The sequence below is a fragment of the Musca vetustissima genome, unplaced genomic scaffold, assembly GCF_032173495.1.
Source record: "Musca vetustissima isolate MV318-11 ecotype Yass unplaced genomic scaffold, APGP_CSIRO_Mvet_v1 utg168799, whole genome shotgun sequence".
NCBI classification, from domain to species: Eukaryota; Metazoa; Arthropoda; class Insecta; order Diptera; family Muscidae; genus Musca; species Musca vetustissima.
Genome location: NW_026878935.1, coordinates 4,614 through 25,024, shown reverse-complemented (window position 1 = coordinate 25,024; position 20,411 = coordinate 4,614). Strand labels below are relative to the sequence as shown.

Genomic DNA, 20,411 nt, shown 5'->3' with positions numbered 1-20,411 from the left:
GGTTCAATGTTTTACCAGTTCTGTTGGGTTCAGGAACGGTTTTCGAGTAAAACGTTGCAATCCTTGTAAAATTAATAAATTCTTACTAGTCCGTTCCAGAACTAGTAAGAATTTACTAATTTTACAAGTTATATTCCAGTAATGAGATTCTTTGAGCTTGAGGTCTTTTGTTAAATTAGTTTATTTATTCAAATATTTCCCGATATTTCGCAATTATCAAATTGCATCTTCAGGGGTGATCTATTCTTAAATCTATTTAATCTATTATTATTATCTATTTAAGAATAGATCACCCCTGAAGATGCAATTTGATAATTGCGAAATATTGGGAAATATTTGAATAAATAAACTAATTTAACAAAAGACCTCAAGCTCAAAGAATCTCATTACTGGAATATCAACAAAAAGGTCAAAAAAACACTCAACACTAATTTTACAAGGATTACAACGTTTTACTCGAAACTAATACAACATAGGTTATATTGGGGTGAATAAGGACAATTTCAATTAAGACTTTAAATTTTGGTTGTCCCGATTTGTTCAAGATTTTCAAGTTCAAAAATGTGTCACATTGTTTTATATAGGTTTTATTAGTTTTACATTTTTGAACATAAATATAAGAACATAAAACATATATTTTATTCCACAATGTTTTAAATTAAATGCTGATAAAATACGCATATTTTTCTTATCATATATAAGTAGCGTTGTAGCCATTGACTCGACCTCTCTCGCAGACAGTATACTATTTAATTAAAATTTCGTCCCCACTGTGCATAGGTAAAGCGTTTAGCATAAGACATGAAAACTTATCGCATACATTCATGTTCTGTTGTAGCTTCGTTTCAATCAATATTCAATTCAATTCTGATATTCCGATATTCTGCCTAATTAATTATATTGCAAATGTTTTTCGAAAATATTATATAAATGATATTGTATTCATAAAAGGAGGAAGAAAAGTAGTAAGTTTTGTAATCGTCATTCGTATCTTATATTACAGAATGCATACTTTCGTTTTGGTCCCATTTGTAATTAAATGAAATTATATTCCATTGGCTTCGGTTTCAATTGGATATAAAATAGAAAATATTTCTTTTTTTAGAATGAAACTAGGATAATATTAATTTATAACAATTATTTGTTTTTATTTTCCTCCATGTTGATTGAAAGCTGTGCAATGCTGAAGCCGAACCGTCCAACAAGTGTTGTTGTTTATGTGCATATTTAAGGAAATATTTTGTTGGTGGTAATGACCAAATTATCTTACAAAAAAAAATATTTATAAATAAACCTACATACATAATAATCCTAATTATATTAACGTACCTCAAACACACACATTAACAAATGTCGTTAATGCTGCATTCAAAGTAAAAAAACCTCATACACACATACTGATCCACTTCAGGTACTTTTCGATACCATTAACAATGAAGCATAGAACACCACAATATCAAGATAGTCTTCACTTATTAAATGTTATACATTACATATAGATGAAAATTATCAACATATTGATATACCACATATGTATTTATATATTATTACTATTGATCGGTTAAGTTTAACTATATATAAGTTATATGTGTATGTACGTATGTATTTGTAGTGAAAATGTAAAAGAAAATCATAGTCACAAGATAATTGCAAGCAATACATAGTATTCACATCGAATGAATATAAACTATCACCTATATCGAGTTTTATACGTCAATTCCCAATTCGCCACTGCAAGTCCGTCCCCCCTATTTCACAAGCACAACATGAGTAAATGTTGTAGTTACCCTAATTGAAGTCTAAACAGAATACCCTGCAAATGCCCAAACTATAGCATTTTTGTTGGCAATCATCCAAAACAAAAATTGTAAACAATATAGAAGCTATTGTTGTTGATGAGCTATTGTGTTAAACTCACTACTCCTCAATGTTCAATATACACAATGTTAGTTTTCAATTATGGGGAATCGTGTAATTATATGATAACGTTCTTACGTCAGTCACATTTTTGAAAGAAATAATGTGTGTGTGTGTTCTTGCTCTCAAAAATTGCTAAAAATTCGAAAACAATTTTTTTATTGTAATATTTAAAGGTTTGGAAATTTGAAATTTCGAATGGAAACTAAAAATACGTGGATTAATTTAATAAATTTTCAATTTTGTTTTGCGGTTTGTATTATTTGCTTTAAGATGTGGATTCGACGTATTTGGGTAATACGGCCGTACACAACATTTTACCATAGTGGGGAAGTTGAATATTTTTGTACCCCCCGTCGGATTTTAATTAACGTTGTTAGGGCTTAGTGTCCGAACTTGTCTTGAGTTAAATTAGCTGAAATTACATATAGGCACTGTTTTAAAATTATAATAGTATTGCTTCGATATTTACGCTCACCCAATACCGGCCAAGCCATTATACGGAACAACAAAACAAAAATATTTTTACTTGAAAATTAAACAATAATAATAATCGATGTCTTCTGCATATACTACATACAAATTGTATGATTATATTTATATATAGGTCTGTCTTAGTCCAGAGAAGAGCAAAAAAGGGGTCTCTTCTTTTGTCCTTGTACATGTATATAATAATTGTATTGAACCACCCACTGCCACAATCACACCCACTCTATATCTGTCTATCTGAAATTATGAATTTGTGAGCCCCTGTCTCTGTCTATATTTCTCTCTTTCTGTCCTTCTCTCACTCTCTCTATCTCTCACTGTGCATTTTCTCATGAATATGATAATTTTTGAGTTATTTATTTATTTCTCTCATAGATATAAATACGTTTTTATAATTTTACAAAAAAAAAAAAAAAAAAAACAATTATTGAATTTAAGGAGATATAAAATATGGTTTTGTAAAAATGTTCTTCTAAGTTCCTATTCTAATTATTGTTCAATTTGTTCCATAATTTATTTATTTTGTTTAATGTGTTTACTACTTTGTTTGTATTCGTATGTACGTATGTATGTATTGATTATGTTTAAGCACAACCAACAACTATTACAGCAACTAAAACAACAACAACCAAATACGTTAACTATTTTACTTTTGTATGTCTGTAAGTACAACAATGCAAAACTACAACAACTACTACTGCCCACTACCTACCTACCTAGCCTGATTGATTGACACACTGTGCAAAATATTTTTGTGTAAAATTTTATTTACAATTTGCTGCAGACACAGAGTATGTTTCTGCTGCAATTTACACTTATATATGTATATATTTATTTGCTGTCTTAAACTAAATTAAAACAAACAAAAAATGAAATCAAATCAAACTACAAGAATAGCATTCAATTCAAACTCAAAATGCTGCTGCACTTCGTCTTCTTTTCGTTTCCATTTACTCTTGATTTGCCAAATTGAATTCTGCTCTCGGTTTTCGTTTTTATTTTATTTCGATATATAGTTTGATTTTCTATTATTTGCCGCTACATCCTTGGTTCACATTCAGCTGTGATCTCTCGAAACAGAAATGCCCCTTCGATGTTTTTTTTTTGTTTTTTGTCTGCATCACTACTTCAGGCGATGTTAATTTGTTTCCATAATCAGTTCGTTTCAGTTTCTCTATTTTCTTCTTATTTTTATTTCTCTCTGTGTACACTTCAATTAATGTCAATGTATGTCTGTTTGTGTGGGCTTGTGTGTGAGAGTATGCAATCGAACACATATGTACATGCAATATATATATTGAAAATTAAAATGCAAAAACCCAAACTTATACAAATGCATACCTGCAGTTGACAGCAAAAAGTGAAAAAAATGAATGTTGTTGAAAGCCTATTGAATCAATTGTATTTTGTTTTAGTATAATATTTTTTGTGTAAATCCACCCTAGTGTACATATGTCTAATGAAGATTACTCATTACTGTCATGGCCATTTGTTTGTTTGTTTGAATTGATATTTATCCCAGATCAATGGAGCCACCAGTACAGCACCTGCCACCAGTGCATGCAGCAGCTCTACCAAAATACCATTTTCAGGTAGTCCCAATAACCATCACATTCGTTACGAGACAAATCCTTCGGCGAACGATGAGTCTTTGACTGGTGCTGCTTCTTCCAGCGGCGGTAACAAAGCATCATTTACCGAACAGGCTTCCACGTCGTCGACGTCATTTGACTATGCCGCTGATGGGCAGTCAGCCGCCGGAGCATCCAGTGGCATTTACGTTGGGGATACAGGTGCGGAACATATTTCGAAAGCTTTTGAAAAACAGCAACAAGAACAAGAATATATATACCCTCCCTATAAATAAGAGAACACAACAATACAATGCAGTGCAATCAACATCACAGCAAAAAAAAAAAAACAAAAAACATACTCTCTACATATACATGCATACATACAAACAAACATTCTAAAAGGGTGTCATGTTATCCATGAGAATTTCGCAAATAATTCTTTTTTTTCGTATAGAATCTGAATGTTAGGCGGAAAGTAGGTGGATAATTAAAATCAGCATCGGCCAGAGAGTAATAACTTTACGTTCTCCCACATTGACAAAAGTCAATGAATTTCCCCTGTAGGAAATGCCAATAGTGAGCGACCTATTGTCATTGAGCGACTGTTGACAACTACATGTATTTCCCCATAGACACTTTATATGAACGTGTCATTCGAAAGTCAGTAGTGAGTCAATAGAGACATTGGGGGTAGTGAGTCAACAGAGATTTTGGATGTTCCACAAAAGGTTAAAAAAATCACAAATATTTTCACCACAACAGTCGGTCTACAATTTCTATTTTGATAACAAATTGTCATTTTTCACTTGTCTTTTATATCTATTACTTATACTCAAGGTTTATTCATAAGGTTAACAGGGAGGCAAATTCGTAGTCTTCGTTGACTGTCAAATTTATTATTTGAAGAATAAATAAACAACAAATATTTTTATTCGAATCAAAATATATGTGCACACTACTATCATTACGTTTATCTGATAGATATTTTGAATTGTTATCCTGTTCTGGTTGGTATTTCGCGATTAAAATATTGACATCAAGAGAAGACTAAGGCATGAATTCGCCTGCCTGTTAACCTTATGAATAAACCTTGCTTATACTTGTATTACTGAATAATAGTTGAGATATAACTATTAACATTTTTACAATATATACGAGTACGTTTACATTGTACCGGATTTCGTTAAACCAGTGGGTTTTAATTGTCATTTTCATTGTATATATGTCAAATAAATCCTCATGTACATGCCGTTTAATATTATAAAAATAGCTTTTACTTAATTCACGAAATAGGAACCGCGAAAAGAATACAACTCAACGCAACTAAGAAAATAGAAGAAAAGAGATGAATAATGTGCTTCTTCTCTTTTACAGGCAATCCCTGTAAGTGTAAAAATGCTTCTTCTTATTAAATAAAATTTAATATAATTGACAACGTCGTAGAAAAAGTGTTGACAATGTCCCCATACTTGTAGACAAAGGTGTTGACATGACCACCACCGTCTCCACGTTTCCTTCAGGGTCTGTTGCTTCAATTGAATGTCTGTGTGAGTATGGAGATATTTACTCTCGCCGAGAGAACGCGTGCGGGGTTTGCCTGATGCTGATTTAAATGTTCTGTTTATCTGTAGGTGTAGGTGCGTATAAACCAGTTAAATATGAGACTTCAATGTAAAATATTCGATACGACTAATGATTTTCCTATTAATATTCAAAGTTAATTTAATTGAAAAAGCTTTGTTTCCATTTGTAGCTTTTTGCTACTGGATGAGTTATTAGGCTCGCTAACTTTTCGACCAATTTCGTTAAATAAAAGCAAATTAAGTTCCGTTTTCCAATTATCGGTTATTGTCGTTAATTCTGTCGATAAGCCATTTTAGAATCATTGCTTTGAGGTCTTACTTACAAATGTTCGTAAAAATAGACAATTATTTGTTATGTTGTTATTACTTGTATTGCATTGGTACATAATGTTTTCATGCAAAATTATATTGTGAAGTCGTCCGAAATATGTTTATGTTTTATAATATTTGTTCGTGTATGTCGACATTTATTTGTTTTTGTAAATATAGATTATTTGTCAAAAAAAAAAAATATATATATATATATATATTGTTATACCTTTCCCATACACCATTACTCGATAGTTTGGGGAATTTGGTCACGTTTTAACCAAATCGGCTTTGGTTTTAACCAAATCGGCTAGGTGTCAAATCTTCCTACAAAACATTTATCATGGCATAGCCCGCCACGTATAAACTTCCCAAACGATTACTGGTATTTTTACTGACCACCTTTTATAATATTCAAGGATATTTAAAATTGTTTAAGAACATTTACTATTAAATCATTAGTGTGGATTTTTTTAATATATACAGTGAGTCACTGTCAAAAGTATCCACTTGTTTTTTTTGTAATAAAAATGCCACAAATTCATGTTAATCAATAAATTAAATGTTATTATTTTTTATATGTGAACATCTCAACCTAAAATTAATGCAATAAAATTTACTTTATATGTGAATTCAATATAAAGAATAATGATTGTTAAAAAAAAAACAGTTGCAACCTCACAGTAAAGCCTTTGTAAAGCCTTTTTTGTGACCTGGCATGCTTGAGATGTTATGATGTTATAGCATTCAAATCCGGGGACTGAGGAGGTGTTTGAAGGAGGTGTTGAACTAAATATACCCTTTACCAAACTGTGGTTCAGGGTATTATGTCTTTGTTTTTTTCTTTTGGCTTGTTTACAAATGCCTTGTTAACCTCGAAGTGAGGCATCAGCGAAATTCACATGAAGTTTATTTCGTTGGTCAGCTAATACTTCGCTTTGTTACAAGAGACATTTGGGTATAAAAGGTTTTTTGTAAAGAAGCTATTAATAGCTTCTGAGGAGATTATTCCGAGAAAAAACTAAGGGAACTGATGAGGATCAGTGGCGAGATCTGAAATTATAGTCTTCCCTGCCTTAATCCTTGGTTGACAATGCCACACTTTCCCCACTAATAAATAGTTGTTTTTATAAAAACAAAAAACTGGGATTCAGCCTGACTATTTTGCAAAAACAAAGTTTAAAGAATATTTTTAAGGATAATGTGTGTAGTTTTGGTTAACAGATGTTATAGAAACTCGATAAAAACCTTAAGAAAAATATTGACATGGATTCTATATATATATGGGCAATATTGTAAATTTTTTAATATAGCTTAAGCGGAGTTCACCCCTTTATAACTCGGGAATTACTGCATCTGCCTTTAATTGTTGCTGACATTTTGTAGCTCGATTTTGAGTGTTTTTTTATTTTACTTCTAGCTTTAATACGCAAACAGGAATTTCTAAAAATCGATTATAAGATTATTGTAGTCGCGAATCTGCGTAATTTGATATGTATTTTGTATATGTAGTATGCACAGCTTCAGAGTAATACTCATCCGATGGTGAACATTTTGTGCGATCAAAATACTAAAAAACCTATTTTTCGGGCCAAATTTTTAGATCTGTCAACTGAATGATATGGGTACCCGCGATCAATAAGGTTTTTTACGTTTCGGATGATATAAAATCTTCTTCGTGAAAATCCATCTACTAGAACGGCGGGAACTGGCCTTCCAAAAACACGAAATTTGACAAAAAATGTTTTTGAAAAGATCGCGGATTTATTTGCGAAAGAGAGATGTACCCAATTTATCTCAAAAATAGTGTGAGCTGGCACATCCATGGTTCGTAATGGACCACATTGAAGTCGGTATAGATCGATGTATTTTTTTAGGGTCAACACCGAAATCGGATGCGCGTTAATGGCATATGGAGTTTTCGGAAATTATTCGCGCTTTACGAGTTTTTGGGTACTTCAATGCAACATGTAGTACATCTTAGCCGTCAAATGAAATTTCCCAAAATATATATGGATTGGAAGATAAACATCAGTACTTCCTGCATTAAATGATTTTGAGAATTACGCGATTTAGACGCAATTTAAAATGTATATTTCATAATATTATTTTATTTTAAGATTTATTCCTATTTATAGAACCCCAAGACTTATCGGAAGGGTCTTGATATAATCCGCAAGGCGTATACTTATACACAAAAAGTGATTATTTTTATATATGTCAATTTTTCGCGAAATTCGGGTAAAATAGCAGAATAACCCCAACTTTTTTTCTGAAATTTCTTGTATAAAATTAAAAAAAAATAAATATGATGACATTATTTTTTCGAACCAAAAACAAAAATTTTTCTCAATATCTTGTTTTGTTGTCGCTGTGATTTACAAATCGCTACACGGACTTCTGTGATTTTGATATCATTTGATTCATCATGGTGTTTAGATTATGTAGATATTTTTAAATTAATTTTTAGGTGTGTGTATGTCATTAATATAATGAAAATATTGATGTAATCTCTTATATTTTTTTATTTTTCTCATATTTCGCTAAGATGTGCAACTTTATCGCGATTATTATAATATATTCATATTCTTATATTACGGAGGAAGATATATATCAACGTTTTTGGTCAATATAATAAACGGCGTAATTTTAAGGTTTTTTTCCTATGCCCAAAAATTAAAACCTCGATAACTTTTGCGCGCATCAACCAAAAATTTGATCGCGAATGGTTTCGGAGTCAGAACATTTTTCTCTATATGTGTATCAAAAATCATTGATGTGCCACAGAAACAAAAAAGCAGATTTTTTGAAAATGGAGTATTAAGAAATTGGCAATATTGCCCATATATATTATAATATATTTTTTAATACCTTAATCATACACACAAATGTCCCAAATATAAAAATAAAAAAAAACTGGTTTAGCATATCCTTCCCTCACTAGGAACACTTCCACTTTGGCAAGCGTGTTCTTTTCCAAATAGAAACACACACGCACACACGTTTTAATAAATATTTATTCTTATCATTAAGAAACAAGTGCATTTCGTTTGTCATTGATTATATGCATCCAACATAAATATATATATCTACATACATATTTATAACATAATTATAAACATTTATTTTTGTTTTTATGTTTTATTTGTTGGATAATATTTTCGAATCGATTCGATAATCAGTGATCGGCTATTTATGACTTGTATGATTTGTAGTGTTGCCATATCATCATCAACATATACCATACAAATAAGGCTTTTTATAAAATATCTGATGACCAAAAACAAAAAACTTCAAAAATATTAGAGTTTGATTGATTGATTGATACAACTAAAATTACGATGAAATGAAATGAGAAAATGTGTTTTAGTTCGATAAAATGCGGCAATTGCTATTTAATTTCAATATTTATAATAATGAATTATTCTATCTTCTTTTGATTATTACTTCTCCTAATATTGTTAATTTACAACTATTGTTATAATTATTATTATTGTTATATGATACTTGTTCATGATATTAGGTCCGTTTGCGAAAATTTACTTTTTTCATAATATTTTGTAATCATTTCTTTAAAAAACGTAAGTAATACTCGTTTTTCCTACTTCTATTCTATTTTTACTTAATTATTATTTCGCTATGAACATACATACATATATACAGGCATACGATGACATGTACAACACTACAAAACATAATATACATACACATGCATACATACATGGATACATGTCAATCTCCATGAAGACAAGGAACAACAAAATACACATCTCCACATAATTCTCCTATCCATAAGTTGTAATTAATTAATTTCCCTATTCTATTTTAAAAATTATTTATTTTTATTTGTTTACTTTTTTATATTGTTTGATATTTTTCGTTTTTTTTTTTTTTAATTGGATTATATTTTTTAGTTCTATATATTAATTATGATGATCAAAATTTGGTATATGTATGTATAGTACGTATACTATATGCTAGAATATTTGTTCAATGAATTCCAAAAAGATAACAAATTTAATGACAATAAGGAGTGAGGGGCACTATTTTCCATTTCCAAGACATTTGAAAATATTCGGTTAAGATTTCTCGAAATCCTTGCATTTTAGTTATATGATCTCCTTGGTAATATTACTAATATAAATGTGAGGAATATTTTTTTCTAATATGTTAAGCCAAGGTATTTTCGATCCCCCTATTCCAGAAATGAATGAAAACTCATTTAAAACGGAATTATAGCATGTCAGAGTATTCTACAATAGAATGTACCAAAACTCGAAAACCAGCCTAACAAATTTATTTAAAATTAAATTAATATTCTTTATGTTATAAATAACATATAACATGAACAAGTTGATAAGAATGTATTGGTAGAGCTTAACGACTTCTTTATTCTTTATTAAAGAATGGTCGTACTGACCTAAAAAACTACCAATGACTGACTACAAATCTATTGCTCTTTGAAGACTTAAAAAAGGATATACATATATACGAGGGCAGTTCGGAAAGTTCTTAGCCTAGCACAAAGTGTTTTGAAAACATCCATCTCTATTATTAACACTATTTAAAATATACAGACAGCCGTAGCTCGTCTGTATAACAAATAAGAAGACACGGACAGCCGCCGTTCTTGTTGAGTGGTTGTAAGTCACTCCTCTGTACACAAAATTATTGAGACACGGCGATACATGTGAGTGGTTGTTAGGCACTGATCTATGTGAGTGGTTGTTAGGCACTGATTTTATTTTAAAATATTTATCCATAGGTTCTACTTAAACAACTCTTGCTTAGCCTAATTTCAAATACAAAATACTTGTCAATAAACTATTTGTTCCAATAATAGAATTTTATCTGTGGAGAGTTTTCCCAACGTTGCGTGTGGGATTTTAGACTCTTATCTTAAAACACTCCAACGATCAAATCTTCCGTGATACAAAATTCTGTTCAAAGTATTTTGAACAAACACATTTTAAATTTTATTTCAATCTGGCAACTCCTTCATAAAGAAACAGGTGTTCAAAAAGACGCATCCGCAATTATTTTACAATGAAAGCACGCATTTCTAATTTTTCCTTTGTAAAAAATTGCGGATGCATCTTTTTTGAATACCTGTTTCTATATGAAGGTGTTGTCAGATTAAAACAAAATTGAACATGTGTTCATAACAGAGATGGAAGATTCCAAAACACTAACCTTTTTTCTGTTTATACCGCGCTTTTTCTGCTAGGCTAAGAATTTTACGAACTGCCCTCGTATATATATATATATATATATTTTACAAATTTTAGCAATATTAAAAATAGCAATATTTTTCTTTAAAACAAAAATGTTAATAAAATATATATTGAATATTCTGAGGGTATTCTCAAATCCATTTCTTGTACAAACAAACGCCGAACTAACACAAAACCAAAGCATATTTTGTTCTTTTTATTCTCAAGTCCACATACATATAAACAATTCAAATCGATAAATAATTATGGTATCTACCCAGGACCGCATATATAAACGTTTGTTTACCGACGCGATCCATTTCGGGGCTCACTGGAGTTTTGGAATCGATGTTCCAGTGGTCCAAAATCATGCTCGCCATCGAAAAGATGACTTTTCTTTAATTACTGGTGGCCTGTAACTTTTTTTTTTTTTGAAAATGAAGTTATAGTGAAAGTTTTTTTTCTGAAGTAAACATTTTGCAACACATTTGTATAAACAATCCGATCCATTACTTCATAAATCTCGTTAATATATCGAACACCATAAAAATAAAAACAGCACAAGGCCATTATTATCCATCCTCCATGCCTCCCAATACTGAGGCTTGACCTTTAATTATTATTTGATCTTCTCACTGTCATTTTTTTCGTGTCTGATACGCTTTTAATACATATTTAACTTTAATTCATCTGAGAATACAATATTTTTCCACTGAATCGAATTCCAAGTAATATGAGCTTTTGCAAAAGCATTTCCGATTTCTTCAGAAATAATAAGGCTTTCTTGTTAGTTTCCGGACATGTAGACCTGCTATCATAGCTCGTCCACGCTCTGTTCTTGTGGTTATATCCGACGATAAACGTCTCACCAATTCCGTTGAACTCTTAAATGGGTATTTTTTACTGCTTTGGCAATTTGTTGATCAGTACGAACTGATGTTACTTTGCATAAAATCAATTTATAATTCGAGAAATCAATGATTTATTCATGGAATATTTCTTCGAAATCATTTTCTGTGATAAATTATTTTCACAATCATTGGTAATTAGCCGCTTTATCGGAATATTGTATTTGTTTCTAGCCATTTTAATATATTTTGGGAAGTAAGTCAAAATTGAAAACCCAGACACATGTTATTGTAATAAAATCCATTTACAAATGATCTATAAGAATCGAAATAGGTGTAATAGGTAATTGTCAAATTATAACGGTAAAAATAACAAAAATTTTAGAGCTCGCCTGCTTGCACTGTAGAGTTGCTTTAGTATTGTCCTAGCAAAAATTGAGAAAATTCTCTTATCCAAATTTTATATTAATTTCATTGTTTAGCATAGACGGTGATGAAAATCAGTTGCTTTTCTCATAAAATATTTCCCAGAAGATGACTGCCGAAGACAGTCGAAATATTGGAAAATAAAAATAAACAAAAAAGAAAAACATAACCAACGAGTTTTTTCAATTGACCTAGAGCCAAAACAAAAATCCACAAGAATTAATTTCATAATGAATTTTGAATTAATGCTTTTTTAAATGTATATAAAGTAGCCAATGGTAAAATTGAAAAAAACCAATACGATATCATTGTTTTTGAAAAAGTTATGAGGCATTTCTAAACCTTATTTGCAATCCAACTGAAAATCGAAAAAATGAACATTTGGTACCCAAAGAGAACACTCTGTGCCAAATTACAGTCAATTTGGTTGTGAAATGTATCTAATAGACAAACAATACCTTAAATAGGGAGATACGGTTATATGGGGCCTATATCAAAACTTGGATTTCTATATTTGCTTTGACATTAGAAACATGTGTGCAACATTTTGGCCGCCTATGTCAAGTGGTTGGGCATTTAATGAGTTTATACCCAATTTTTGGGTAAAAACTCGGGTATTTACCCACGTCTTTAAAGTATCGTAAAACTATCCATTTTAAATCGATTTGATAACAGAAACCCGAAAATAGGGTGTAAGATGTTGTGTTACCGATTCAATATAGTAAATACCCAAATAAATACCCACAAATGGGTATTTACCCAATTTACCGGGTATTTATCCAATTTACCGGGTATTTACCCAATTTACCTGGTATTTACCCTTTGGGTATTTACCCACTGCCCATCTCTATCTATGTCTAATCAGTGAGTTAATTCCAGTTCTCTGAAATATTCAATTTGAAACTTTGTGCTTTGTAAAACAATATTGGGGAATTTTTTAAATAATTAAAACACTATGTAAAATGTACTTGCAGACATTGAAGTTCTGGCCGGCTTTAAAATCGGTTTTTACTTGTTAAGATCATTATCGTTTAAGTAAATACAATTAAATCCATAAAGGCACTGGTTTGAGAAAAAAATTCGAACTACACAAAAGTTTCAGTAAATTCTCGTATAATATACAATTGTTTTTATATAGGAATAAAAAGTAAATTTAGGTAAAATCCGAACCATCCGAAATATGGATCTTACGCTATATATTCAGGGTAGCTGATTTTTTTTCTTAAAAGGTTTGAATAGAATGACAATTCATTATGTCTGCTGCTTGCATTGCATTATGGTACACGTTTACACCGATCAGTCACCAAACCTTTCCTTTCACCTATATCTCGTTATCTCTCTATCTATCTCTCTATTCCCCTATCATTATGCTACAACCAATTCCTTTGTAGTCAAACACTTAACATTAATTTTCCAACAGACACACACACACACCCACCCACACACACACAATAAAAGCAATTCCCTCTTATTCGCATCACTACTTATTTAACTCTATTGGTTTCGCTACAACATTTATACTACTCTCACATTTCCATGCATATTTTTAATCCATTTTAGAGATACAAATTAAATTTGTCATAATTTGTCATTTGCCATGGCCTCATTACACACATACATAATTCAAAATGACTTAACATGACTTTGAAAAATATTTTATATTAATATGTCGAATGATAATTGCAGAAAAAGTCGATGGATCCTTCTCAAGATCCAGATCGTCGTCGATGTCGAGCATAGACATGTCTTCCGCGGAGTCAGTTACCTGTTTGGCGTTCATTGAAAGTTACAACAAACGGAATGGTATGAATAGTTTTTTTCTTTTGATATTTAAATACGAAACAGTTTTTTTTATTTATTTAAATAGACATGCTATCTGTAGTTCCAACTCTATGGGTTGGCACTAGTTTTGGTTCCATACTAACGCTGGTCGTTTCCATGCCAGAACGTGAAGTAAGAAAATCTCAACCAGTTTTGGTCACAATTAACGGTATGTGGATGGTCATTTGTATTGTAAAACCAATATTTTATTTATTGATTTATTCCTTTTTTTTACTTTACTGACAATTATAGGCGGTCCAGTTTTGCGTCTCAAAGGCGCAATCACATCAATGTCATTTTTGGATGCTTTTGGCTCAATAATACCATTTTCTTCTGAACCATGGCGGGATGATAGTAGGGATGCCAAAAAGGAACGTAAGTATAACAATTATATTGCAACTATTTTTCTTGTTTGGATTTGTTTCGGCTTAAGGTTAAATAAAATTCAGTATTTTGTTTTCTGCTTTTTTATTTTTTATTCTCCAATATTTCGACTGTCTTCGACAGTCATCTTCAGGGAAATAGTTATGAGAGAAGCTACAGGTTTGTTACACCGTCTATGCTAAACAGTAACAGTAAAATATCTTCAAGTTGTCCGTACCGTTCATTAACCCCCCTTAGGGATCCGATTTAATACAACAATGAAAAAGTACAATATCAAGAGAAGCATGTGTAATATTGACGAAAATCACTTTAAGATGTCCCCCACCCCCTCAAAAAAAAAGCATTTATTTTTTTTTAATTTAATTCGAACCTACAATAATTCAAAAAAGTCCATATAAAATTTCAAGTGAAAATCTAAACAACTCTTGAAGATATAACCCATTTATTATATTATCACGATTACTCAAAAACTACTAATCCAATCGCTTGAAGATCTTCCTTTTTTAACTTAGTTCGTTTTTAAAAAAGATGATTTTCCAAAAAAATCAAAGGTCAGCCAATGTGTTAATTTTTGTGCGATGTTAATAATCCTACTTCATACAAGAGCCAGATATGTACTAATGTCTTTGGCATTTTCGGATTCCAGTGAGAGTTATTATGCCCGCAATAAAAAAGGACTTTTCTGTAATTTAAAAATATATATACAGTGAGTGTAATAAGTATTTTGCCTCAATACAAATTTGACAAAATTCTAATATATACGCCTATGGGATATGTTTGTGGACATATTTAGATCTTATTTCTGCAAGAATCACTGCGAAAGACCTATTGGTCTCGAAGATATCGGCCAAAATCTATACCAACCCAAAAATGATTATCACAAAAAAGTATTTTGCTTTTTATTATCATTTTTGAAAAAATCATTATATAAAAACACGCTTTGTCTTTTTATAGTTACCATTGCGGGTAACCACATACTAAAAGCGATTTGGGACGATTCCAATAAATCACGGCATTTTTTCGCGAATATTTTCTCAAATTTACGTTCAATACATTCTCCAGCAATTTTTCATTTAATATATGGTAATTTCTCGTCCTAATCTCAAAAGGAGAGTATTAGATATGGTCGTCGCGGCTTCAAAACATCGCAAATAACTTTAGAATAATAAAAAGGAGGTTTTGCAAAATATATCGCGAGGACAGGACCTTAAAAACTATTAAAACCAAAATCCGACAAACAAATTATTTAAAAAAATACCGCGAAACCCCATTTTTCTGACTTTGAAAACTTTATAGTTCATTAATATTGATCTAGGAACCAATATATGCGATGAAAATAGCAATACGAAGGTCAGATTCTAAGATATGAACAGTTCTAAAACAACAGAAACTACAAACAGTACATGAAGTTGGGAGAAAACATCATTCTTCGTCAAATACTATTGCGTTTTAAAAAACTGTGGTAGCTGGTGACGAATACGCAGTCAATATTTTACATCCGTTTAACATCATCAGTTTCGAATAAAATGCATCAGTGAATAAACTTGTCCATGTATTTATTTTCGAAATTTGATGTATTTCTATTGCCACAAAACCGTTCATATCTTAGAATCTGACCTTCGTATTGCTATTTTCATCGCATATATTGGTTCCTAGATCAATATTAATGAACCATAAAGTTTTCAAAGTCAGAAAAATGGGGTTTCGCGGTATTTTTTTAAATAATTTGTTTGTCGGATTTTGGTTTTAATAGTTTTTAAGGTCCTGTCCTCGCGATATATTTTGCAAAACCTCCTTTTTATTATTCTAAAGTTATTTGCGATGTTTTGAAGCCGCGACGACCATATCTAATACTCTCATTTTGAGATTAGGACGAGAAATTACCATATATTAAAAGAAAAATTGCTGGAGAATGTATTGAACGTAAATGTGAGAAAATATTCGCGAAAAAAAGCAGTGGTTTATTGGAATCGTCGCCAAATCGTTTTTAGTATGTGGTTACCCGCAATGGTAACTATAAAAAGACAAAGAGTGTGTTATATACTGATTTTTTCAAAAATGATAATAAAAAGCAAAATAATTTTTTGTGATAATCGTTTTTTAGGCGCATATATTAGAATTTTGTCAAATTTGTATTGAGGCAAAATACTTATTACACTCACTGTATATATATATACATAAATTACATTTCTTCTCTCTTAAATTTCCAAATATATGCAACTTTTTAATTTTTTCTTTTAAATAAGGAAATATAGCTAGTAATCAACATCGTAACCATTATTTATCATTACGGCATCACATCTAGAGAAATGTAATCTATAAAACGCTCTATTTGATCCTTGTGTATATGTTTGCCTGTTCCTGAATTTGTATTGATTTTGCTATCTATGATACTCTAAAGATTTTTCCATAGGGTGAAGCATAAAACCCTGATTTTTTGACTTCCGAACCTATCATTGATATGTTTCGGTGCATGTTTGGAGGTTATTGTCAAGCTGAAACAACCTAACAAACGGTTATTTTCTTCATTAAATCATAGCGTTTTCCAACAAATTTGTATTGACTACCCGATCCTTTACTTCATAAATCTCGTAAATATATCGAACTCCATAAAGATAACAACAGTCCAATACCATTATTGACCATCCTCCATGCTTCCCAGTACCCTTGATATAAATACTGGGACATGAGACTTTAATTTTTTGACTTTGTCTCGGTAATTTTTTTTCATGTCTGAGTCTTTAATTTTTAACTTTAATTCATTCATTCATATTTCTCCACTCAGTCGGATTCCAATTAGTATGAGCTTTTGCGATAACCGATCTGGATTTCCGATTCTTTTCAGAAATAAAATACATTTAATAGTTTCGAATTTTTAGAATTTTCTTTCGTTTATTGTCGGGTCTTAACATATCTAAACATAAAAATATATCTACTAGCTGCTAATTAGATAATAGCTCTTAAACATTTTGTTGCCTGTGGAAAACATGTTATGATTTTTTAAGCCGCTATTTCCCATTGATATAAACTGGAAACCTATATGACTGTGGTATATAGTTTTAAATCCAGAAATATATCACATTTTACCATTAGCGCCGTGTAGTTCTAATTAGAGCATATTATTTTCCCTTTCAGGAACGCCAACAAAAAGTAGCAGTCGAACAAGTCCTACATTTACACCAACAACTGCCAATACAATATCAAATACATCTGGTGGTAATGTGAGTACCAGTGCCAGTAGCAGTGGTATTAGTGGAAGCGTTAGCACCGGCCTAGATACCATAGCTGATAGACAATATATCGTAATTGCAAGCGAGAAACAAACCAAAGTCTTCGATATTGCAAATCAATGTTGTGTTAATCGCATAAACTTTTCGGAAATGGATTTTGCGGTTAAAGCAAAAACTATCACAATGAAAGGTGGGTACATCAATGAGCCATCCAACATGCATATACATCTAAATATTTATCCTATCTATTGCAGATGGAACTTGCTTAGCAACCTATCTTTCCAATGGCCATCTAATGGTTCATAGTCTTCCTAGTCTAAAGTTGTTAATGGATACAGAGTTCTTACCACTTATGGACTTAAGGTGAGTACGATTAATTATATATTTATATGCATATACATATTCATACATATGTACATACGTTGCTGCACAATATCTCATTTAGATACATCTAAATATGTGTCGTAATATTATTAGAATAGAATGTTTGTAACTGACATATCGCTTGTTCTCATTTCTCTTCATTCGCATAGTTTTCAAACCAAATGCAAACAGGGAATTGTGGATCCAATGCTTTCCATATGGGGTCAACAAATCATTGTTCACGAAGATATAACACAGTATGTGTTATACATTTGTCCACTAAGTTACATACTAATATTACTAATTCCAATTAATTTCTGTTTTTGTTTTCCCCATTTTTATATTGCACTTCATTTTTTATAGAATATCAAAAATATTTTGCTTCAGTAACAAAGGTCATGGTCTGTACATGGCATCACCCACCGAAATACAAAAGTTTACAATATCGTCAGAGTTTTGGTAAGTCAAAATGGGGTAAATCTGCGTCAGATATATAATGATAAATGTACAATTCGTTCCGTAGTCAATTTATTTTAGATATGATGGGATCATTGTACACGGTTCAAGAGATGCCAGAGCAGCCAAAAGAGAGTTTCTTCAAAGGATTGTTTGGTGGCGGCGCCAAGAGTTTGGACCGAGAAGAACTATGTAAGAACTAACAGCTCGATTAATACACACTATTTCTAGTACCTACTCAAAATATATATTTTCCATTTTTTGTATATAGTTGGAGAACAAAGCGGGAAGGCAAATCGTTCTATTGCTAAACACATTCCGGGCCCAACACTCGAACAATTAAATCAGAGAGCTTCGACAGCTGCATCTGAAATTAGTCGCGCCCATCTTTTGGCAATGGAACGCGGCGAAAAGCTTAATATGCTAGAGGAGCGTGCCGAACGTATGGCCAATCAAGCTCAAGATTTCAGCGGCACGGCGCATTCATTAATGCTTAAATACAAGGATAAAAAGTGGTATCAGTTGTAAAATATCTATTACAGGAGCCAATTCTACCACAGTTATTGTAATATTGCTTTTATAACAACAACAACAAGAAAAACAACAACAAACACTTTCTACTACATTAAAGTACACTTATTTAATTTCTGTTTTCAAATCGTCATGTTATTTATATATTAAAAGTAAAATATATTAAACTACAACAAAAAATGTTTTTAATAAAGTATAGACCAATAAAACGTGTTACAGATTTACAATGTTTGTATTTTCAATTTTTAAATGGGAGCACAGCAACATATACATAGTATAGTGTAAGTGAAGCTAATTACGCGGCATCATCTGTGGTATATCTCAAAATTCTCATAACTAAATATGAAAATGCCTTGAATAATCGTCAACAATATAGCCAGGTATCTCTGTGATATCATCAATTTAATGCTCTCTCATTCACTGTTCAAACCTGAATTATGAAATAATTAGTTCCCCATAAAGAAATTTCTGAGCGAACGACTTTTTTACACTGTTTAACTCGAATAAACAACAAAGAAATTTATCCCCTCCCTAACAATGGAGAGAATTTATAAAAAAAAAACTTTGACACAATGAAAAAAACATAAATTTGCAAAACTTTCCAAAAAAATTAAAATGATGGTATATGGAGGTGGTTTTGAAAGCGTGGTCTCGTACGTACGAAAAGTACTAAACTGTACTAAATCATGAAATTTGGAGTTAGAATCACAGTTGGGGTGTAGTATTATGGTATTTAGGAAGTTCTGGAAATTCGAACTAATTTGTACTAAATTTAGTACCATTTGGATTTGGTTGAAGCGATAGGTAGGTAGGTAGGTGGATTGTATGATTTAGAAATCGTACTAATGTGTACTAGGTTAGGTTTGGGGATGTGCAGTCACATGTGTGACTGCAACACTCTGAGACCGGTTAGGTCCGTTGTGATCATCCACAAGAAAAGATACAGTGAAGAGAAGAGATCAAGAAGACAGATCTGTAGGGGAGAGAAGAGTAGTAGATTAAAGGGGTGAAGAATGAGTGAAAGGTCGATGGTCCTATGAGTCAGACAGAAAAAAACATTACGTGCCAAAGTTATGTGCTTCTAACCATTTTATGTTTCTAATTATGCTGTAGATTAGAGCAGGTTCGGCCAGATTGATCTTGACACGTTGCACCTAGGTTCGTTGTGCCAAAGTTCGCGGGCTGTTTCGTCAAAGAATGCCTCAAAGTTCCTATAGAAAAGACATATGGGTGGTTTAAGTGAGTCATCAGTTTCTAGATCGGTGGA

General features: G+C 31.4%; 1 protein-coding gene across 1 annotated transcript; it reads left to right on the top strand.

Moving 5' to 3' along the window:
• Positions 1–3,919: 3,919 nt before the first annotated feature.
• Positions 3,920–19,371, top strand: LOC133323719 (syntaxin-binding protein 5-like; the record flags this gene model as incomplete). The annotated part of the gene is made up of 10 exons (XM_061532640.1): positions 3,920–4,199; positions 14,046–14,162; positions 14,227–14,349; positions 14,433–14,555; positions 17,700–17,984; positions 18,049–18,157; positions 18,328–18,414; positions 18,521–18,616; positions 18,681–18,805; positions 18,885–19,371. Coding segments are annotated over 10 exons (1,602 nt in total), but the record flags the coding sequence as incomplete, so codon positions are not given.
• Positions 19,372–20,411: the final 1,040 nt, after the last annotated feature.